Raw genomic sequence first — 24668 nt, forward strand, 5'->3', positions numbered from 1 at the left:
GGGGAGCATGTTATTACAGGGTGTGTAGTGTGGGAGCATGTTATTACAGGGTGTGTAGTGTGGGAGCATGTTATTACAGGGTGTGTAGTGGGGGAGCATGTTATTACAGGGTGTGTAGTGTGGGTAGACATAAAACATGTTCCTTTTAAAATAACAGTTAAGCAAATTCTTTTGTATGCAAATCTACAAAGGTTGACTGCATTATGTACAGTAAATGCTGACTGCTGAGTGCAGCCAGTGGACGTGGGACTCCTGAAGGTCGTCTCACACCAGGTCCATGAGGCATTCATGATGTCACAGGGGTCACGGACTCAGAGCTCCGTCATCAGGAGAGCCCTGAGAATCTTCTCTCTGCCCAACCTCATCTCCTCCTCGCTAAACACAGACACACACACAGACAGGGACACACACACACAGATCATCATGAGGAATGTTACATGACTGGGATTTGTGTGTTGTGTGTCTGTAACCTGAGTGCGTGTGTAACCTGAATGTGTGTTACCTGTTGGTGTGAGAGGAGAGGCAGGGTACCAGGGGAGGGATGGAGGTGTGGTAGAAGGAAGGGGAGAGGTAGGGAGAGTGAGAACGCTCACAGCATGGACTCCTCAGCTCCAGTATCGGCATGTCCATCTGCAACACACACAAAACAGTTTAGTCCACAATCCACTATTATTTTCCTTAGAAATGACAAGGCTCTGATCCAAATGGACGAATGCTCTGCTATGAAAAGTGTGTGTTGCTGAGTGCTCTGGGGTATGATAACCTGTGTGTTTGTTTCCTGAGGGTATATGGAGGGTTGTGTCTGGTTGTCCAGTGAGTTGTTAGAGCCACACTTCCCAGTGCTCCGGGAAGAGATCGCTGCAAGTGCCTCTGGGAGATTATCCTCGTCCTCATGGTTACTGAGGACCAATTACAGGACAGTGTTCAGCCACAGCATTCTAAATGTAAAACATGAGTAGTGAATAACTAACATCATGGGTTTTTGTGTAGTGGCTAGGTTATGACAGTACTTTGAGTACAGGACACAGCTGTGAGCATCGTATAGAATCCCAGAGCAGGTTGTGAATACCCTGCCATACTTACAAGCTGAACTGCCTGACCAGTCTTTTCCTGCGGTTGGTGTTAGGGTTAGACTTGGCGGGTCTGTCTGTGGTTGAGTTGTGGTCGGGGCGGAGGGAGGTTTTCTCTGTGGTCAGACTGGAAGTGGCAGAGTCTCGAGAGTCCTGACTGGAGCTCTGATACCTGAGATACACACATACCATTATCATCCACCATCAAACACACACACACTGGGAGGAGTATTGTATCACTGCTAGTACTGGCCTGTCATTGATCTCCAGACTACAGGTCTTCCCTCTGGGCGTCAGCGGAGCATCCTTCATCAAGAGAGGAAGAAGAGGACAGGACAGGAGGATGACAGAGGAGAAGAGGAGGATGGGAGAAGAGGAGAGGACAGGAAGATGACAGAAGAGGAGAGGACAAGAGGATGAGAGAGGATGTTAGCTTTTACACGGCTACTGTAAGCACACACTCACTAGGGGTTAGTCCTCATTCTATAGACAGCCTCCATCACTAGGGGTCAGTACTAACTGTAAATACAGCCTCCATCACTCACTAGGGGTCAGTACTCACTCTATAGACAGCATCCGTCACTCACTAGGGGTCAGAACTCACTTTATAGACAGCCTCCATCACAAGGGGTCAGTACTCACTCTACAGACAGCCTCCATCACTAAGGGTCAGTACTAACTGTAAATACAGCCTCCATCACTCACTAGGTGTCAGTACTCACTCCATAGACAGCCTATATTACTCACTAGGGGTCAGAACTCACTCTATAGACAGCCTCCGTCACTAGGGGTCAGAACTCACTCTATAGACAGCCTCCCTCACTAGGGTCAGTACTGTCTATAGAGTTAGTACTGACCCTCAGTGATGGAGGCTAACTCTATAGACAGCCTCCATCACTAGGGGTCAGTACTCACTCTATAGACCGGCTCCATCACTAGGGGTCAGAACTCACTAAAGATCATCACTGAGGGTCAGTACTGAGGCTAACTCTATAGACAGCCTCCATCACTAGGGGTCAGAACTCACTATATAGACAGCCTCCATCACTCACTAGGGGTCAGTCCTCACTCTGTAAACAGCCTCTGTCACTAGGGGTCAGAACTCACTATATAGACAGCCTCCGTCACTCACTAGGGGTCAGTACTCACTCTATAGACAGCCTCTGTTACTCAATAGGGGTCAGTACTCACTCTATAGACAGCCTCCATCACTAAGGGTCAGTACTAACTGTAAAGATAGCCTCCATCACTCACTAGGGGTCAGTACCCACTCTATAGACAGCCTCCGTCACTAGGGGTCAGTACTCACTCTACAGACAGCCTCCATCACTAAGGGTCAGTACTAACTGTAAATACAGCCTCCATCACTCACTAGGTGTCAGTACTCACTCCATAGACAGCCTTTGTTACTCACTAGGGGTCAGTACTCACTCTATAGACAGCCTCCATCACTAGGGGTCAGAACTCACTCTATAGACAGCCTCCATCACTAGGGGTCAGAACTCACTCTATAGACAGCCTCTGTTACTCACTAGGGGTCAGAACTCACTCTATAGACAGCCTCTGTTACTCACTAGGGGTCAGTACTCACTTTATAGACAACCTTCTGTCACTAGGGGTCAGTCCTCACTCTATAGACAGCCTCCGTCACTCACTAGGGCTCAGTACTCACTTTATAGACAGCCTCCATCACTAGGTGTCAGTACTCATTCTATAGACAGCCTCCATCACTAGGGGTCAGTACTCACTCTATAGACAGCCTCCATCACTCACTAGGGGTCAGTACTCACTCTATAGACAGCATCCTCCATCACGAGGGGAAGTCCTCACTCTATAGACAGCCTCCATCACTAGGTGTCAGTACTCATTCTATAGACAGCCTCCATCAATACAGGTCCGTCCTCACTCTATAGACAACCTCCATCACTAGGGGTAAGTGCTCACTCTATAGACAGCCTCCATCACTCACTAGGGGTCAGTACTCACTCTATAGACAGCATCCTCCATCACGAGGGGAAGTCCTCACTCTATAGACAGCCTCCGTCACTCATTGGCTGTCAGTACTCACTTTATAGACAGCCTCCGTCAATCACTAGGGGTCAGTACTCACTCTAGACAGCCTCCATCACAAGGGGTCAGTACTCACTCTATAGACAGCCTCTATCACTAGGGGTCAGAATTCACTCTATAGACAGCATCTGTCACTCACTAGGGGTCAGAACTCACTCTATAGACAGCCTCCATCACTAGGGGTCAGTACTCATTCTATAGACAGCCTCCATCAATCACTAGGGGTCAGAACTTACTCTATAGACAGCCTCCGTCACTAGGGGTCAGTACTCACTCTATAGACAGCCTCCATCTGTGCTTTGTAGATGTTACACTTGAGATGGTCTGGAGAGCTGCGGGGAGAGGAGGGCTGGAGAGACTTCTCAGACAACTGCTTCTCCTCTGCCTAAGAGATGAGAGAGAGGTGGAGTCTAAATGTGTAATAAAATAACTGCTTAAATATGTCTGACCTGGTGTGTAACCGTACCTTGTTGTCCATGTTGACATGTAGTGTAGGCCAGGGAGAGGTGTTGCTGTCTGTCTCCAGGGGGTTGAGCAGACAGAGCTCCAACTCATCTACAGGACAGGGAGGGGCTCTGTGTTCTAAACACACACACAGTGTTAACATATAACCTGGCTGCCGTGGCGTCTGTAACCTGGCTGCCATGGCGTCTGTAACCTGGCTGCCGTGGCGTCATTAACCTGGCTGCCGTGGCGTCATTAACCTGGCTGCCGTGGCGTCATTAACCTGGCTGCCGTGGCGTCATTAACCTGGCTGCCGTGGCGTCATTAACCTGGCTGCCGTGGTGTCATTAACCTGGCTGCCATGGTGTCATTAACCTGGCTGCCGTGGTGTCATTAACCTGGCTGCCGTGGTGTCTGTAACCTGGCTGCCGTGGCGTCTGTAACCTGGCTGCCGTGGCGTCTGTAACCTGGCTGCCGTGGCGTCTGTAACCTGGCTGCCGTGGTGTCATTAACCTGGCTGCCGTGATGTCATTAACCTGGCTGCCGTGATGTCATTAACCTGGCTGCCGTGATGTCATTAACCTGGCTGCCGTGGCGTCATTAACCTGGCTGCCGTGGCGTCATTAACCTGGCTGCCGTGGCGTCTGTAACCTGGCTGCCGTGGCGTCTGTAACCTGGCTGCCGTGGCGTCATTAACCTGGCTGCCGTGGCGTCATTAACCTGGCTGCCGTGGTGTCATTAACCTGGCTGCCGTGGCGTCATTAACCTGGCTGCCGTGGCGTCTGTAACCTGGCTGCCGTGGCGTCTGTAACTTGGCTGCAGTGGTGTCATTAACCTGGCTGCAGTGGTGTCTGTAACCTGGCTGCCGTGGTGTGTATAACCTGGCTGCCGTGGTGTCTGTAACCTGGCTGCCTGTGGTGTCTGTAACCTGGCTGCCGTGGTGTGTATAACCTGGTGTCTGTAACCTGGCTGCCGTGGTGTCTGTAACTTGGCTGCCGTGGTGTGTGTAACCTGGCTGCCTGTGGTGTCTATAACCTGTCTGCCTGTGGTGTCTATAACCTGTCTGCCTGTGGTGTCTATAACCTGTCTGCCTGTGGTGTCTATAACCTGTCTGCCGTGGTGTGTATAACCTGGCTGCCGTGGTGTCTATAACCTGGCTGCCTGTGGTGTGTATAACCTGGCTGCCGTGGTGTGTATAACCTGGCTGCCGTGGTGTGTATAACCTGGCTGCCTGTGGTGTCTATAACCTGGCTGCCCTGGTGTCTATAACCTGGCTGCCGTGGTGTGTAGAACTTGGTTGCCTGTGGCGTCTATAACCTGGTGTCTATAACCTGGCTGCCGTGGTGTGTAGAACTTGGTTGCCTGTGGCGTCTATAACCTGGTGTCTATAACCTGGCTGCCGTGGTGTGTATAACCCGGCTGCCTGTGGTGTCTATAACCTGGCTGCCCTGGTGTCTATAACCTGGCTGCCGTGGTGTGTAGAACTTGGTTGCCTGTGGCGTCTATAACCTGGTGTCTATAACCTGGCTGCCTGTGGTGTGTATAACCTAGTGTCTATAACCTGGCTGCCTGTGGTGTGTATAACCTGGTGTCTATAACCTGGCTGCCTGTGGTGTGTATAACCTGGCTGCCTGTGGTGTGTATAGCCTAGTGTCTATAACCTGGCTGCCTGTGGTGTGTATAACCTGGTGTCTATAACCTGGCTGCCTGTGGTGTGTATAACTTGGTTGCCTGTGGTGTCTATAACCTGGTGTCTATAACCTGGTGTCTATAACCTGGCTGCCTGTGGTGTGTATACCCATGGGTGTATACCTACTGTTCTTGCTGTGTGTGTGACAGTAAGTCTCCTGGCTGTTGTCGTAGTGTGTGTGTCTGCAGTGGAGATGGTGTATGCTTCCAGAGTACGGCGTCTCGTTCTCCTCAACACTGAACTGCTGCTCCCCTCCCAGGACAGGACCACGCCGAGGGAAACTGGGGACAGCACATCACACTCAAACACAGTCCAGAAACCCAGAACAGCACCCTGTTCCACCTTCTTTACCACACAGTAACACCAATTTTTAAAACCTCTCTTTGGTACACAGGCTGCTGAGGGGTTTGATAACATTCTATGAGCCCGTCTTCCCCAATTAAGGTACAATCAGCCACCTGTGCTTTGGTAGCCTGTGTGTGGTCTTGTGTGTGTGTGTATAGCACATCATTTTAACAGTCATTCAGTGTGTGTGTGTGTACATTATTCAACTTCAGTGAAGGAGTTTAATTAAGCAGTGCGTTTAATCAACAAGGCTGTAGCAACCAATCTAAGGCTGGTTGTGATAAGTGTAACAATTTTAAGGCAACAGGAAGGAATGTTGAGCATGGAGAGGATGTAAACACAATCAGCATTAACACAGGTAAACAAGGCCATCAGAGCCATTCTATTGATCTATGGGGGGGTTGATTAAGCTGAGTCAGAACCCCTCACACACAACATTCATGCCTCTGAAGAATAAAGGCAGATATGCAGCAATAGACGCAAGACTTCCATGACATGCTATTGTAATGTATATATTGTGATGTATATATTGTAATGTATATATTGTAATGTATATATTGCTGATACAGATTTAACAAAAACATTTTCCTTCATCGTTTAGCTGAGATTTCCAATGTAGCTATATTCCCCTACAGATGTAATGTACAACCATGTGATCCCTAGTTAAAGCAGTTTATGATGACACAGACTACTTCACACACACACTCAAATGATTGGCATCTTACATTCAAACAGTGAATCCTGAGCTAGGATAACTTCTTTAAACAAATTATTTGGCTTGCTCTAAAAGGATTTGGCTAAAAGCAAATCTACCTGCTAACTGGGCAGAAAAATAATGTCTCGGTATGACTGTTTTGTAAAGCATAAACGGAATTTCAATCTTACCCAGTCACATTTGAGGACTTTGTAACATTCAGCCACTAAAGTATCAACAACAATTGCATGAACTAACTGAACATCATGGTCCAATCCACTAGGAGACAGATCTCTCTATGGTGTCTGTGTTTAAAGTCTCTCTCTTTCTGTTCGAAGTCTCTGTCTCCACAGCATGGTGGTGGTGGTGGTGGTGATCTGATGGAGAAGACACATGGTAGACAAGGCTGGTGTGTAATGATGGTGATGAGGAGGATGGCGAGGTATTTTGGTCCATGAGTCCACAACCAGAGTGTTTCTCTGTCTCTCTCAGTCTTCTGTATTCCAGTTGTCTCGTATGCATATGCGTGTGTGTTAGAGTTTAGATTTAGAGGTGGGTTTGGGACAGGGTCCTGGGACAAGGTCCTCGGTCAGCTGTAGAGGTTAGGGTGGAGGGGTCAGAGTGCAGTCATGACCTTGTCTCTGTACACCACACTGATGGATCCTGGGAAAGACCCGCTGGACCTCTCTGGTACTGACCGATGACTGGGCTCTTGACTCACTGCTACTGCAGCAGGCGCTCTGGACATGGGAAATGACACACACGGTACGCATACACAGACACGGTAAGCATACACAGACACGGTAAGCATACACAGACACGGTAAGCATACACACACACGGTAAGCATACACAGACACGGTAAGCATACACACACGGTAAGCATACACAGACACGGTAAGCATACACAGACACGGTAAGCATACACAGACACGGTAAGCATACACAGACACGGTAAGCATACACAGACACGGTAAGCATACACAGACACGGTAAGCATACACAGACACGGTAAGCATACACAGACACGGTAAGCATACACAGACACGGTAAGCATACACAGACACGGTAAGCATACACACACGGTAAGCATACACACACGGTAAGCATACACACACGGTAAGCATACACACACGGTAAGCATACACACACGGTAAGCACACACACACGGTAAGCATACACACACGGTAAGCATACACACACGGTAAGCATACACAGACGGTACGCATACACAGACACGGTAAGCACACACACGCGCACACACACAGCCTGTCTAAATGATGCAACACATGAATGATGTAACAGTGATATGACGTGAAAGAGACATTCAAAAAGAAAAAGATAGCGGAGATACCCGACAGAGAAAGAGAGCACCTCTGAAATGAGACAACTCTGGGGGCTAGGGGGACTCACTATACACCATTAAGAAGACAACTGTCTTACCTATGTCTGTCTGTCTCACCTGTGCGGGGATGTGTGTCCTGAGTGTTGTAGGTAGATGGGGGGTGTGAGGGCTGGGTGCCAAGGCTCATGGGCTATAGGGATGTTACGCTGGTACTGAACAGAGATAGATGGAGAAAAAGACAGAAAATAATATTCAGTTGAATATTGCAGGTGCATTGCCATGGTAAGTCACAAAGGTATCCACTGACGTTTTCTTCTTTAACCTTCATATCCATGAGGAACCATTGTGTGTGTGTGTGTGTGTGTGTGTGTCTTACTGGGTGTAGACTAGGTTCGGGGCTGGTGTGGGCGCTGAAAAATAACAATATAATTGCTCAATAAGATCACATTTACATACAGGTCATTAATCGAAACATATGTAATTTCCATACATTGTTATAAAATGTACATCTTGCTCATTACCATAGTGCTCTTTAACATGAATAGAGGCGTAACATTCAACTCCTCCAGAAAGGACTCACACCACTGGACTTTCTCCACTTGTGTTACAGCCGGTATTAGAAAATGGATTAAATATGCTCACCGGCCTACATAAAACATCTCATAATGTCCAAGTGGAATTATGCTTTCAGAAATGTTTACAAATTAATTACAAATCAAGAGCTGAAATGTCTTGAGTCAATAGTATTCAACCCCTTAGTTTTGGCAAGCCAAAATAAATTCAGAAGTAAAAATGTGCTTAACATGTAAAATAAGTTGCATGGACTCACTGTGTGATAATAATATATATTTTACCTCATCTCTGTAGCCCACACATACAGATGATTGTAAGGTTCCTCAGTCGAGCAGTGAATTTCAAACAGATTCAACCACAAAGACCAGGGAGGTTTTACAATGCCTCGCAAGGAAGGGCACCTATTGGTATTTAAAAAAAGAAAAAAGCCCACATGGAATATCCCCTTGAGCATGGTGAAGTTATTAATTACACGTTGGATGGTGTACCAATACACCCAGTCACTACAAAGATACAGACGTCATTCCTAACTCAGCTGCCAGAGAGGAAGGAAACTGCTCAGGAATTTCCCCATGAGGCCAATGGTGACTTTAAAACTGTTAAGAGTTTAATGGCTGTGATAGGAGAGAACTGAGGATGGAAAAACATTGTAGTTACTCCACAATACAAACCTAATTGACGGCATAAAAAGAAGGATGCCTGTACAGAATACAAATATTCCTCCTGTTTGCAACAAGGCACTAAAGTAATACTGCAATGTGGCAAAGCAATTCACTTTTTGTCCTGATTACAAAGTGTTGTGTTGCATATTTGATTTGCCCCAAACATATCACCAAATACCACTCTGTATTTTCAAGGATAGTGGTGGCTGCATCATGTTATGGGTATGCTTGTAATTGTTAAGGACTAGGGAGTTTTCAGGAAAAATAAGAAGCTAAGCACAGGAAAAATCCTAAAGGAAAACCTGGTTCAGTCTGCTTTCCACCAAACACTGGGAGATGAATTCACCTTTCAGCAGGACAATAACCTAAAACACAAGGCCAAATCTATACTGGAGTTGCTTACCAAGACAGTGAATGTTCCTGAGTGGCCGAGTTATAGTTTTTACTTAAATCTGCATGAAAATCTATGGCAAGACCTGAAAGTGAAAATGGTTGTCTAGCAATGATCAACAACCAAGTTGACAGAGCTTGAAGAATTTTGAAAAGAATATATAAATAGGCAAATGTTGCACAATCCAGGTGTGGAAAGTCTTAGAGACTCATCCAGAAAGACTCACAGCTGTAATCGCTGCCAAAGGTGATTCTAACATGTATTGACTCAGGTGGTTGAATACTTATCTAATCAAGATACATTGGTGTTTAATTTTTTACAAAGGTCAGCATTTTTCTTCCACCTTGACATTAGTGTATTTTGTGTAAGATCGTTGACAGGAAGTTACAATTAAATCCATTTAATCTCACTTTGTAACAACAAAATGTAGAAAAAGGTCAAGGGGTGTGAATAGTTTCTAAGGGCTCTGTACATGCTTGGTTGTCCTGTGCTCTCAGGGACCCACCTGATATGTGGTGGTTTGGCTGGAGAGAGGGCTGTAGAGAGAGAGAAAGCCAGGTTACATCAGGTCAGTGAATCAAGCACAGGAGAATTGACATGGGAAACTGCCTGTATGGGTGTTTTACTGTATGGGGGAACTGGGAGCTGTAGGGATGTAGGGTATATGCTATAGTGTGTACTGGGGAGAATATACCAACCCTTGCCACCCAGTGAGTGAGTGCGAGACGGGTATCTCTTGCTGGGTCGCCTCTCAAACGTACTGGCCCTCCTCAGCCTCCCTCCGTGGGTCGCCTGGTACTCAGTCTTTCCACTGAGAAGGAGAGAGAGAACACTTTAAAGGGATACTTCAGGATTTTGGCAGTGAGTCAGATTAACTCATTGATACCATTTTTATGTCCCTGCTGGGAGCTGTAGGGATGTAAAGCTGTAGGGTATAGGCTATAGTGTACTGGGGAGAATATACCAACCCAGTTTAAAGGAATTTGCTAACTAGAGTTAGCGTAATTGCTAACTGGCATTAGCACAATGACTGGAAGTCTATGGTAACTACTAGCATGCTAGTAGATATAGACTTCCAATCATGCGCTAATGCTAGTTAGCATTAGCTCATGAAACTGCTGATAACTTCCTTAACACTGGATGCAGATACATAAAAATGGTATCGTTGAGTCAATCTGACTCTGAGGAAGTAGATAAAGTGCTTCATTGCCAAAACCCCCAAGATTCCCTTTAACGACGATGAACAGTAGCTGGCATCTCTGTATTTGTCATGTCAGGATGTACAGAACATTTACATGACTCAACATAATGCGTCCCTGTATGTTGGTGATAGATGCCTGGAATATATCTGAAGAGGTCATTTCAGTTTGACATGTAAACAAACGGCATTTCCCTGTAACCATAGCTTCCATCATGTAACCATAGAGACATAACTTGCATCTCAGATGGCGCACTAGTCCTCAGTTAGTGCACTACTTTTGACCAGAAGCCTACCTATTCTCAGAGTGCATCCAACATGGCACTCTATTCACTATATAGTGCACCCTAGAACTCTGGTCAAAAGTGGTGCACTATATAGGGAATAGGGTGCTATTTTGGGCACAACCTCTATTGTGGAGTTGAGTATTGGTGCGAGCCCCACCCACCTGAACCTGAAACGTGATCCAAGGCGTGTGAAGTCACTGCTGGAGGCCTTCCCAGCTGTGGGCTGGCGCAGCCGGAAGAAGGCGTGGCTCTCCACAGCACATTTCCACAAGTGTTTACACGTCTTCGAACTGTCCAACTGGAACACAAAGGTGTGCTCCTGCTCCCGCCCCTAAACACACAACAGCCAATCACAATCAAACGCCACTCTCCAAATATTTAAATGTCAATGAAATGGTCTCTGCTGTCAAGTCAAAAGGTGAAATAGGGGGCGATCACATACAAGTGTGTCGCCTGTAAATGTGTGGTGGTGAGAAATGGAAATGGTTTTCTTTGCATATTTTTTAAATGTATTTTTTATTTAACCTTCATTTAACCAGGTAGGCTAGTTGAGAACACCTTCATTTAACCAGGTAGGCTAGTTGAGAACACCTTCATTTAACCAGGTAGGCTAGTTGAGAACACCTTTATTTAACCAGGTAGGCTAGTTGAGAACACCTTCATTTAACCAGGTAGGCTAGTTGAGAACACCTTTATTTAACCAGGTAGGCTAGTTGAGAACACCTTTATTTAACCAGGTAGGCTAGTTGAGAACACCTTTATTTAACCAGGTAGGCTAGTTGAGAACACCTTTATTTAACCAGGTAGGCTAGTTGAGAACACCTTTATTTAACCAGGTAGGCTAGTTGAGAACACCTTTATTTAACCAGGTAGGCTAGTTGAGAACACCTTTATTTAACCAGGTAGGCTAGTTGAGAACACCTTTATTTAACCAGGTAGGCTAGTTGAGAACACCTTTATTTAACCAGGTAGGCTAGTTGAGAACACCTTTATTTAACCAGGTAGGCTAGTTGAGAACACCTTCATTTAACCAGGTAGGCTAGTTGAGAACACCTTTATTTAACCAGGTAGGCTAGTTGAGAACACCTTTATTTAACCAGGTAGGCTAGTTGAGAACAACTTCTCATTTGCAACTGCGACCTGGCCAAGATAAAGCAAAGCAGTGCGACACAAACAACAACACAGAGTAACACATGGAATGAACAAAACATAGTCAATAATACAGTAGAAAAAAGAAAACAAAGTCTATATACAGTGAGTGTAAATAAGGTCAATTAAGGGAGTTAAGGCAATAAATAGGCCATGGTGGCGAAGTAATTACAATAAGGTAATTAAACACTGGAATGGTAGATGTGCAAAAGATGGATGTGCAAGTAGAGATACTGTGGTGCAAAAGGAGCTAAATAAATAAATACAGTATGGGGATGAGGTAGATAGATGGGCTGTATACAGATGGGCTATGAACAGGTGCAGTGATCTGTGAGCTGCTCTGACAGCTGGTTCTTACAGCTAGTGAGGGAGATGGGAATCTCCAGCTTCAGTGATTTTTGCAGTTCGTTTCAGTCAGTGGCAGCAGAGAACTGGAAGGAAAGGCAATCCACACACACCGCATGCATATATGAAACACCCTCGGAGAGTGGGGTCATGGGCAGGGGTATTTGTGTATTGCTCACCTGATCATCGTCCTCCGTCACCACTAGGGTGAGTCGACTCTTTTTGAAATCCAGGCGGGTGATCTTGGGCCTGGAACACACACACACACACACACAGTTGACATTGCAGACTACGCAGCTGTTTTCAAGAATATATAATTGTGTGTTTTGGAGTGTTCATGTCAAAGTGTGTGTGTGTTTACCAGAAGAAGAGGCCTATCTTGGTGGAGCCCTCAAACACCAGGATGCCAGTGGGAGTCAGACCCAGGGCGTACTCAGCTCCGTCCCTTCCCTGAGGACAACACAGTCACACACGCTCAGTGCTACTCTACAACATCAAACACAGACAACAGCAGCACACACACCAACCTTGACAAAGTGCATGTCCACTCCGTACAGCTCCAGCCATTTACACTTGTTGAGGAAGCTGGTCTCTGTCTGGGATGGATCCGTACCCCTGGGGAAACAAAACCACATGCTCAGTCTCTAACACACATACCCTGCCCTCTGGGTGGAATGTCCTCCATATTTCTTGCAGTAATCCAGTTCAGATGTACACAACAGATTAGGGCCTAGGGGTTTATCTGGCCAATAGAGAGAGAGAGAGCGGAACTCAGTAGGGTTTCTCTTTGGTTTCTTGCTTGCACTGGTGTCATGCCAGCTCAGTGAGCCCCAGTGTATGGGTGTGTAATCTAATCTGAGATTGGAGCGATCATACACTAGCAGGGTTAAATACTGCCTGGATTTAATCAAGACGCTCCAGGGATTAATCCCTTGATCCGTCACACAAACAGAGAGAGAGGGAGAGAGAGGGTGATTTACATAGGTTTGATACAGCACTAGAAAACACCAGAGTGATACACTCCTCTACCTGCATGATGTTAAAGAACCAGACATTGTTCATGTGGTTATCACCTGTCCTGTGTTCTTATCCAGACACCTACAGTCTGTTCAGACACCTACAGACTGTTCTTATCCAGACACCTACAGACTGTTCAGACACCTACAGACTGTTCAGACACCTACAGACTGTTCAGACACCTACAGACTGTTCAGACACCTACAGACTGTTCAGACACCTACAGACTGTTCAGACACCTACAGACTGTTCAGACAGACACCAGAGAGAGGGAGAGAGAGGGTGATTTACATAGGTTTGATACAGCACTAGAAAACACCAGAGTGATACACTCCTCTACCTGCATGATGTTAAAGAACCAGACATTGTTCATGTGGTTATCACCTGTCCTGTGTTCTTATCCAGACACCTACAGTCTGTTCAGACACCTACAGACTGTTCTTATCCAGACACCTACAGACTGTTCAGACAGACACCAGAGAGAGAGGGAGAGAGAGGGTGATTTACATAGGTTTGATACAGCACTAGAAAACACCAGAGTGATACACTCCTCTACCTGCATGATGTTAAAGAACCAGACATTGTTCATGTGGTTATCACCTGTCCTGTGTTCTTATCCAGACACCTACAGACTGTTCAGACACCTACAGACTGTTCTTATCCAGACACCTACAGTCTGTTCTTATCCAGACACCTACAGACTGTTCTTATCCAGACACCTACAGACTGTTCTTATCCAGACACCTACAGACTGTTCTTATCCAGACACCTACAGACTGTTCAGACACCTACAGACTGTTCAGACACCTACAGACTGTTCAGACACCTACAGACTGTTCAGACACCTACAGACTGTTCAGACACCTACAGACTGTTCAGACAGACACCAGAGAGAGAGGGAGAGAGAGGGTGATTTACATAGGTTTGATACAGCACTAGAAAACACCAGAGTGATACACTCCTCTACCTGCATGATGTTAAAGAACCAGACATTGTTCATGTGGTTATCACCTGTCCTGTGTTCTTATCCAGACACCTACAGACTGTTCAGACACCTACAGACTGTTCTTATCCAGACACCTACAGACTGTTCTTATCCAGACACCTACAGACTGTTCAGACACCTACAGACTGTTCAGACACCTACAGACTGTTCAGACACCTACAGACTGTTCAGACACCTACAGACTGTTCAGACACCTACAGACTGTTCTTATCCAGACAGCTACAGACTGTTCAGACACCTACAGACTGTTCTTATCCAGACACCTACAGTCTGTTCAGACACCTACAGACTGTTCAGACACCTACAGACTGTTCAGACACCTACAGACTGTTCAGACACCTACAGACTGTTCTTATCCAGACAGCTACAGACTGTTCAGACACCTACAGACTGTTCTTATCCAGACACCTACAGACTGTTCTTATCCAGACACCTACAGACTGTTCTTATCCAGACAGCAACAGACTGTTCAGACACCTACAGACTGTTCTTATCCAGACACCTACAGACTGTTCTTATCCAGACACCTACAGACTGTTCTTATCCAGACACCTACAGACTGTTCTTATCCAGACACCTACAGACTGTTCTTATCCAGACACCCACAGACTGTTCTTATCCAGACACCCACAGACTGTTCAGACACCTACAGACTGTTCAGACACCTACAGACTGTTCAGACACCTACAGACTGTTCAGACACCTACAGACTGTTCAGACACCTACAGACTGTTCAGACACCTACAGACTGTTCAGACAGACACCAGAGAGAGAGGGAAAGAGAGGGTGATTTACATAGGTTTGATACAGCACTAGAAAACACCAGAGTGATACACTCCTCTACCTGCATGATGTTAAAGAACCAGACATTGTTCATGTGGTTATCACCTGTCCTGTGTTCTTATCCAGACACCTACAGACTGTTCAGACACCTACAGACTGTTCTTATCCAGACACCTACAGACTGTTCTTATCCAGACACCTACAGACTGTTCTTATCCAGACACCTACAGACTGTTCTTATCCAGACACCTACAGACTGTTCATATCCAGACACCTACAGACTGTTCTTATCCAGACACCTACAGACTGTTCTTATCCAGACAGCTACAGACTGTTCAGACACCTACAGACTGTTCTTATCCAGACACCTACAGTCTGTTCAGACACCTACAGACTGTTCAGACACCTACAGACTGTTCAGACACCTACAGACTGTTCAGACACCTACAGACTGTTCAGACACCTACAGACTGTTCTTATCCAGACACCTACAGACTGTTCTTATCCAGACACCTACAGACTGTTCTTATCCAGACACCTACAGACTGTTCTTATCCAGACACCTACAGACTGTTCTTATCCAGACACCTACAGTCTGTTCTTATCCAGACACCTACAGTCTGTTCTTATCCAGACACCTACAGTCTGTTCTTATCCAGACACCTACAGTCTGTTCTTATCCAGACACCTACAGTCTGTTCTTATCCAGACACCTACAGTCTGTTCTTATCCAGACACACCTACAGACTGTTCTTATCCAGACACACCTACAGACTGTTCAGACACCTACAGACTGTTCAGACACCTACAGACTGTTCAGACACCTACAGTCTGTTCAGACACCTACAGTCTGTTCAGACACCTACAGTCTGTTCAGACAGACACCAGAGAAGATGTCCTGTGTTCTTATCCAGACACCTACAGACTGTCCAGACACCTACAGTCTGTTCAGACAGACACCTACAGTCTGTCCAGACACCTACAGTCTGTCCAGACACCTACAGTCTGTTCAGACACCTACAGTCTGTTCAGACACCTACAGTCTGTCCAGACACCTACAGTCTGTCCAGACACCTACAGTCTGTCCAGACACCTACAGTCTGTCCAGACACCTACAGTCTGTCCAGACACCTACAGTCTGTCCAGACACCTACAGTCTGTCCAGACACCTACAGTCTGTCCAGACACCTACCGATGTCCTGTGTTCTTATCCAGACACACCTAGAGTCTGTTCAGACAGACACCAGTGAAGATGTCCTGTTGGATGGCGTTTTAACTCACCTTAGGTCCACCCACTTGTTAAAGATGTCTGCCTCCATGGTCTCACTCTGTTTGGGTGTGAAGCGAAACTCTGACACCAGCTCAGGAGAATGCTCTAGAGGGTCACAGTCCCCCAGCTCACCTACACACACACACACACACGTTATAGTCAGGTGTAAAAGAAACATGAATTCTGATTCCAGAGATACCGTAGTGTGTAAATCATCACCTACTCTGTAAGCAGTAGGCCCCCAGGTCTACTGAGACATCATATGGACACTTCAACCTGGAGGGAGAGAGGAAGTTTCCAGAGCAGAGAGATCACACCACACACACCGCATGCAGCATTACTTCCAACACTATCTGTGTGTGTGTGTGTGTGTACGTACAGTGCATTCAGAAAGTATTCAGACCCATTGACCTTTTCCACATTGTTATGCTACAGCCTCATTCTAAAATTCTTTATTTTTATGTCCTCAATCCACACACAATACCCCATAATGACACAGCAAAAACAGATTTGAAATAATATTAAAAGTATTAAAGTAGTATTCAAAAATAAACTGAAATATTACATTTACACAAGTATTCACACCCTTTACTCAGTACTTTGCTGAAGCACCTTTGGCAGAGATTACAGCCTTGGGTCTTCTTGGGTATGATGGCTTGGCACACCTGTATTTGAGGAGTTTCTCCCATTCTTCCCTGCAGATCCTCTCAAGCTCTGCCAGGTTGGATGGGGAGCGTCGCTGCACAGATATTTTCAGGTCTCTCCAGAGATGTTCAATTGAGCTCAGGGTAGCCTAGTGGTTAGAGCATTGGACTAGTAACCAGAAGGTTGCAAGTTCAAATCCCCGAGCTGACAAGGTCGTTCTGCCCCTGAACAGGCAGTCATTGAAAATAAGAATTTGTTCTTAACTGACTTGCCTAGTTAAATAAAGGCTGGGCCACTCAAGGACATTCAGAGACTTGTCCCGAAGCAACTCCTGCGTTGTCTTTGCTGTGTGCTTAGGGTTGTTGTCCTGTTGGAAGGTCTGAAATCCTGAGCGCTTTGGCAAACTCCAAGCAGGCATCATGTGCCTTTTACTGAGTGGCTTCTGTCTGGCCCCTCTACCATAAAGAACTGACTGGTGGAGTGCTGCAGAGATGGTTGTCCTTCTGGAAGGTTCTCCCATCGCCACAGAGGAACTGGAGCTCAGTCAAGGTGACCATCAGGTTCTTGGTCACCTCCTTGACAAAGGCCATTCTCCCCTGATTGTTCAGTTTGGCAGTGCGGCCATCTCTCTGAAAAGTCTTGGTGGTTCCAAATTCTTCCATTTAAGAATGATGGAGGCCACTGTGTTGTTGGGGACCTTCAACGCTGCAGAAATGTTTTGGTACCCTTCCCCAGATCTGTGCCTCGACACAATCTTGTCTCTGAGCTCTACGGACAATTCCTTCGACCTCATGGCTTGGTTTTTGCTCTGACATGCACTGCCAACTGTGGGACCTTATATAGACAGGTGTGTGCCTTTCCAAATCATGTTCAATCAATTGAATTTACCACAGGAGCTCAATTTTAAGGTCTCATAGAAAAGGGTCTGAATACTTAAGGCATTTCTGTTTTTTATACATTTGCAAACTTTTCTAAAAACCGTTTTTTGCCTTGTCATTAAGAGGAATTTTGTTTAGATTATTTTTTCATCAATGTAATTAATTTTAGAATAAGGCTGTAACGTAACAAAATGTGGAAAAAATGGAAAGGGCCTCAATACTTTCCAAATGCACTGTATGTGTGTGTGTGTGTGTGTGTGTGTGTGTGTGTATGTGTGTGTGTGTGTTGGGGAGGAGAGGTCCTTTTCTTCAAATTAGCAGCCCTCTGATGTTCTGATCCTGTACTTTATTATAGAGCTACACACAGGAGACACGACCCAGATGGAGAGAGAGAATGAGAGACAGAGAGTGAGATAGAGGTTTAGTGTGTGTGTGTCGGTGGTGTTAGGAGCTGCTTACTTGCCGGACAGAATGTCTTGTCGAAGCTGCAGCACAAACAGGTACCTGGAACACAGACAAAAGGAGTGAGAATAAAACCACTGATGTAGAATCAATCTTTCTCCCTTTCACACTGACTGACAGACAGTCTTTCTCTCTCTGAAGAGGTCTCAGTCCATTTTGCCTTAATTAGTCTCTTCCCCAATGGACCAAAGTCATTAGCTACACCTCTACACTACACCGAGGAGGGGGTGAGATTGTGTGAATGAGACAGTATGTATACGAGAGTGTGTGTGTGTGTGTGTGTGTGTATTCATGTGTGTGAGTGTGTGAGCACAGGCAGCCAGTGGTGGTGTTACCTGGTGAACTCCTCATGTAGGTTATTGGGCTCTGAGGAGTAGAACTTCACCCTGAAAAACAGTCTGTATGGAGGACCATCTGAAACAGAGAAACAGAGACCGAGCGAGAGAGAGAGAGAGAGAGAGGGATTAAATTAGGGGAAAGAAGAGATTGGCCTGACTACCACATATTGTATAAAAAATATTTATTTCTATTTTTAAATATAAACAAAAACCCTGGGGACACCAGGCACTTAATTTAAAAATTGTCTGGAGACTCAGGTAAGAACCAGGCAGCCCTCTCTGTGAGAGGGGCGTTTCCTGACAAAGTAAACATTGGCGTCACCCTGCACCACCATGTCAACAGCTGGTAATGAACCACCTGCCTTCCCACTTACCTACACACACACACACACAAACCCACTGTATACAGTGCACACATTAAGTAGAGGACACTACCAACAGTCTGGCAAAAGTAGCTGGCCTTTGCTTGTTATTAACTATACACCACACACACACTAAGAATATTAGATAGTGGGAGTGAATGGACTGACCTCTGATCTGTTTCTTTATGGGCTTGGACACATCCAGCCAGTGCTGCAAGAGACACAAAGAAGTAGACAACAGAATGTTATACATACGACGGGTTACAACCATCCCAGCTCTGCAGGTTGTGCTGTGAAGAGACAGAATCATTAGAGCACTTGTTTTGGTACTGTCCATATGTAGCTTGTTGTTGGTCGCAGGTCCAGGAATGGCACAAGAATTGCAACATTTACCTGCAGCTAACACTTGAAAATTGCACTGCTGGGTGATCTGAAAAGTCATAGTCAATCAATCAATAATATAACACTTTGTCAAACGTGTTTCTTTAATTTACAATCTGTAGAAACTATGACAATAGAAAGGTTCAGAACTTTTGTGAAACATCACAGCACAGTTGAAAAATAAATGGCAAACAGAAATCAAAACAGGATTGTGTTCAGAAATAGATGGGATGGTTTCAGATAATGTATTTATTTATTAACCCTTATTTTACCAGGTAAGTTAGTAGTTACAGGGGAGAGGAGAGGGGATGAATGAGCCAATTGTAAGCTGGGGATGATTAGGTGGCCATGATGGTATGAGGGCCAGATTGGGAATTTATCCAGGACACCGGGGTAAACACGCCTACTCTTACAATAAGTGCCATGGGATCTTTAGTGACCACAGAGAGTCAGGACACTCGTTTAATGTCCCAGGACACCCTACACAGGGCAATGTCCCAAATCACTGGCCTGGGGAATAGGGATATATATATTTATTTTTAGACCAGAAGAAAGGGTGCCTTCTACTGGCCCTCCAACACCACTTCCAGCTGCATCTGGTCTCCCATCCAGGACCAAGCCTACTTAGCTACAGAAGCAGGCCAGCAGTGGGATGCAGGGTGTTATGCTGCTGGCCAGATGGGAGGGGTTCAGAGATAGATGGGAGAGCTTCAGAGATAGATGGGAGGGCTTCAGAGATAGATGGGAGGGCTTCAGAGATAGATGGGAGGGCTTCAGAGATAGATGGGAGGGCTTCAGAGATAGATGGGAGGGCTTCAGAGATAGATGGGAGGGCTTCAGAGATAGATGGGAGGGCTTCAGAGATAGATGGGAGGGCTTCAGAGATAGATGGGAGGGCTTCAGAGATAGATGGGAGGGCTTCAGAGATAGATGGGAGGGCTTCAGAGATAGATGGGAGGGCTTCAGAGATAGATGGGAGGGCTTCAGAGATAGATGGGAGGGCTTCAGAGATAGATGGGAGGGCTTCAGAGATAGATGGGAGGGGTTCAGAGATAGATGGGAGGGGTTCAGAGATAGATGGGAGGGCTTCAGAGATAGATGGGAGGGCTTCAGAGATAGATGGGTGGGGTTCAGAGATAGATGGGAGGGGTGAGTGGAGCTGAAGGCTGAGACTCAAAACAAACAAAAGATGACTATTGTAAAATACATTGTGTCTGTAATATGTATAGGCTGGAAGTAGAAGCCTAAGTGTTGTTGTCCATTACTTTACTCCAATTAGGGAGGGGTGGTAGAGGAAAATAATAAAGGACAATATAAAACGTGTATGGGGGATTGGAAATGATGCAGACAATTACATTGATAGAACCCACAATCTGCAATATTAAAGCTGATCTACCCCATAGAATAAAAAGTAGAGAGAGAGGCAGAGAGACAGCGACAGGCAGAGAGACAGCGACAGGCAGAGAGACAGCGACAGGCAGAGAGACAGCGACAGGCAGAGAGACAGCGACAGGCAGAGAGACAGCGACAGGCAGAGAGACAGCGACAGGCAGAAAGAGAGAGAGAATATGACAGATAGCTGGAGCGTCAGATCAATCATTTTAACACCACACTGTGATTGATTTAACTAGTGTGATTACATCATAGGGAATCCCCTCAGCAATGGCAGGTTGTGGTGTGTGTGTTCAGAGGCTTTATGTATATCTACTCACTGAGACTTGTTCTGGGTCCATGAACTGCAGTCCAAAGTAGTCAGCCTCCACCAGGTCCAGATGATACCTGATCTGGTCAAACAGCTCCTGGCCCTTTGACCTTTTCTATTAAACACACACATGTATTATAGTCACAATAGGGAGGCTGGAGAATAAACAGCCTAGACCTTGTGAGTGGATATGGAGCAGAATGACAGAGTGTGGGTCATTACTAGGGACTGCATCTGGGGCAGAATCAGAGGGAGAAGACCTGAGGGAGAAGCCATAATTCAGGCCTTTGTCTTTGAAACACCTACAATCCATAGGGCTCTTGAGCTGAACACCCACCAAGATGCAATGCCCTAAACCACTAAAAAGCTGCACCCCTCAAAGTGTGTTTTTAAAAGAGAGAGGATAACCTTGTACTTTGTTCCCTGATAACAAGTATGAACCTGCCAACCTGTGTGTGTGGTTATGGAGTGGGAGGTCACACACAAAAAATAAATAAATAAACTCTTGCCCTTCCTGTTCCTCAACTCCCGTCAAAGCACAGCACAACACACTCCCAAACCAGCCCCTACCCAAAGCACTTTCCCTAGACAGACTTTCCCCCTAGATATTATCCCCAAAGCTCCTGTGTAGATCTGGATTAGACAGCAGGTGCAAGTAAAAATTAGACAAAGTCCACCAAGCCTAAAGAAAGGCAGACAAGGTGAACACCATAGTGTTAGTACCCATCAAATCATCTCTAGATGAGTGTTTAGGGGGTAGTGGCTAGCTGTAAGTGCCTAGGGGCATAGCACTGGGGTGTTAAGGGGTGTTGAGGGTGCTACAGCACCCCCTGATATATCACAAGAAAAACATTTGAAATACCTAATATATTTTTCACAAAAGTAGTGCCCTTGACCTCTACTACTCCTGTATGAGCAGACCCCTGACACATAAAAGTCAGCACCCACACCCCTAAACATCTTCCCCTAGGGAGCAGGCCCTAGCAGGTCGATTTTGGATGAAGACAAGAGTTCAATTGAATTAATTTAAACTGTAGATGAATCCCTGAGGGAAGATTCAGCAGTCTTGTTCAGGCTTGTTCCTGTTAGAGCGCTATATAGACTCTGGATTCAGTCAGCTGACGTCTGGTGGCCGTTAGCATGAGCTAGTTCTAATTAACAAGAGAAAACAAAGGAAATAGTCCTTACATACACAAGCCTGTATTCTCTAAGGCAAAGTTACAGCCTACTGTTTGGAATAGATTTAATGTGATATTACTGAATGTACTGTTTCGTTCTGAAGAGAGGATGCTTTCCACACACTGCAAGAAATCATCTCTGGAGTCAAAATTCATAAAGCCTTTTATGCAGGTGGCTCCACGCACCTGCAGCGCACTAAATTTAACTTCAACAATTTACATCCTCACACACAGTGAATTGCTCTCATGTTCTGATGTATTGTCTATTTGCCAAATAATTTTTTGCCTGATACAAATCAAACGTATTATAACGATAAACTACTAGCATCTCTACTGTAACATTAGGTCATAGGTTCTCCATCTATGACCATTGATTCCCTCAGCAGTCTGACTTCCTGTATGTATTCAAAAGGTGACGCATGAGACGGCTTCACTGACCACGATGACACACGCACAAACTCAACCTTTAAGATAAAACTCTCAAGACAACATGACGCACACATGTCTACGTCTCCCCAGGACACACACACTCTGTCACAGCGCCACGAGATAAATCACATCACTCCCTCACAGAGACAAGAGAGAGACAGAGATAGAAAACTGAGGATGGCGGGAAGGAGGCAGAGAGGGGAAGGGAGATGGGCAGAGAGGGGAAGGGAGATGGGCAGAGAGGGGAAGGGAGATGGGCAGAGAGGGAGGGAGATGGGCAGAGAGGGCAGGAGGTGTAGGTTTCTCTGAGGTAGGCAGCTTCCTGCCAACAGTCAGAATGGGGAAGTAATGTGGTGAATTGGCTAATCACAACACCATCTGTAGCCCTACCCCTAACTGCACAGAACACACACAATGACAGGTGGTAAAACTCCATGGTGCTGAATGACCTAAACCATAGAAGAACAGTCACTTGATATTCTGCTGAGAGAAATATGTCTGAAAATAATATGGAGACACCACACACTCACTGGTATATCCACGTTAACGTCCGACCCATCCAGCAGCAGCACGCGGCAGGTGATTGCATCCTTCTCGGTCCCAGCCGCTGGGATGTGCACGGCCGCTCCCCCGGTCACCACCGCGGGCGCGTGGACGACCTGCTGCTGGTGCGCGAGGAGCGCGGGGTTCGCGGTTCCCCCTCTTCCTTTCCCGTCCCACTCGTCCGCTGTCTGAAACCGTCTGCGCGAGCGGTGGCTGAACGTCCGGCGTAGGAAGCCCATCATCTTTCCAATTGTTAATTTTACCCACAGCGCGAGCACCGTGTTCGGTGTCCACGGGGAGGCTTACTACACGGAAACAATGTGTGGCGTTTGTCCCACTGCCACCACCCCGGGGCGAAGAGTCCCTCACCGCAGGCACGGAGGCTTCAGGCTGCCGCTGAATCCTGAAATTCGGCAGCCGTGGGGATCACCAGCCGCATAATTAAGCAGGACCCGACAATTTGGCATTAAGAAAAGCAACCAGTTGAATTTCCCAATAATTTATTCTGTTTCAATAGTGTACTCACTCACGGAAGCACATCCCCCCCCCTCGTCGTCTCCTCTCGCCGTTTGTCCCCGCTCGCGCACCTGCTGTTGCACAGATTCTGAAATCCTGGAGAAATCTCGAGCAGCTCCGCAGCGGGCGTCCCTATAGTCTCACATAGCTAGGAATGAGGTTACAGTCTCCCGGGACGCGTTTACCCAAACCCGTGGCCGGTATTATTTAATCCTCTCACGAAGAACCGAAGCTGCTCCACCTCACAGGTAAGTCAACCAGAGAAACTGGACAAACGGCATGCTTTGCGCCTGCGTAAAAACAACGCAGAACAAACTTTTTTTTAATATATACTGGGGCCAGGCTGTCAGCGAAGCAGCGCTCCCTGCCGGCCAGAGGCGACACCACGGTCAGCGCGGTGGAGGACAAAACAACAAGAGGGACAATGTAATGTTGAGGACAAGCAAAAAATAATGCAATTTCAGAACAAACCGTAAGGATTATGGTTTAGCCGAGGGATTCAAGCAGAAAGAAACACACACACCAGTGAAAGTGCAGAGAGTTCACCTCTCCTAAAACAAATATATTAATTTGACTAACTCTGGATATCTGCCTGCTATGGTTGTTTAGTAGTAATGGCTACTCTGCCACTCAAATCTTTCTATGATATCAGTAGAATATACAACATGGTCTGGGACTTATGTTGACACTGAACTGGAGCGTGCGTCTAAGGCAGGTCACAGGAATGTGTTTAAATGGGGTCTAACTGCACTGCAGCCTGTAGGACTCGACTCCTACAATGTTTTGATATGTGCAGGCGACTCCACAGACCACAAATATACATAAAAATGGACCTGGAACTGATATCACATATCTTTCATCTGTAAAATTCACTCTGAGAATGTAAGATATGATCA

At 46.1% G+C, this 24668-nt stretch overlaps 1 protein-coding gene and 1 long non-coding RNA gene across 2 annotated transcripts; both read right to left on the reverse strand.

Annotated features, from left to right (window-relative positions):
* On the reverse strand, positions 1–24576 carry epb41l4b (erythrocyte membrane protein band 4.1 like 4B). The gene is made up of 23 exons (XM_036967155.1): positions 23244–24576; positions 21117–21221; positions 19192–19234; positions 18659–18737; positions 18321–18365; positions 16562–16614; positions 16350–16470; positions 12790–12877; positions 12624–12712; positions 12442–12511; positions 10930–11099; positions 9982–10094; positions 9789–9819; positions 8034–8067; positions 7775–7869; positions 5401–5555; positions 3607–3722; positions 3415–3525; positions 1324–1376; positions 1084–1242; positions 764–899; positions 503–630; positions 1–375 (listed from the first exon to the last, which is right to left on the reverse strand). Exons 1-23 carry the CDS (start codon positions 23496–23498, stop codon positions 312–314), a joined length of 2313 nt encoding a protein of 770 aa, XP_036823050.1. The 5' UTR covers positions 23499–24576; the 3' UTR covers positions 1–311.
* On the reverse strand, positions 13519–15302 carry LOC110508108. The gene is made up of 3 exons (XR_005040318.1): positions 15027–15302; positions 14144–14334; positions 13519–13923 (listed from the first exon to the last, which is right to left on the reverse strand). It is a non-coding gene; the product is annotated as an uncharacterized LOC110508108 (long non-coding RNA).
* Positions 24577–24668: the final 92 nt, after the last annotated feature.

Source organism: Oncorhynchus mykiss, chromosome 3 (genome assembly GCF_013265735.2).
Source record: "Oncorhynchus mykiss isolate Arlee chromosome 3, USDA_OmykA_1.1, whole genome shotgun sequence".
NCBI lineage: Eukaryota > Metazoa > Chordata > Actinopteri > Salmoniformes > Salmonidae > Oncorhynchus > Oncorhynchus mykiss.

Bases quoted from the DNA above. Each gene is read 5' to 3' on its own strand.
- epb41l4b (XM_036967155.1), bottom strand. From the start codon at position 23,498: ATGATGGGCTTCCTACGCCGGACGTTCAGCCACCGCTCGCGCAGACGG. The intron at 18,738-19,191 runs GTCAGTCCATTC...TCTCTGTTTCAG, and splicing joins CATAAAGAAACAGATCAGAG to ATGGTCCTCCATACAGACTG. The intron at 16,471-16,561 runs GTAGGTGATGAT...GTGTGTGTGTAG, and splicing joins GGGGGCCTACTGCTTACAGA to GTGAGCTGGGGGACTGTGAC.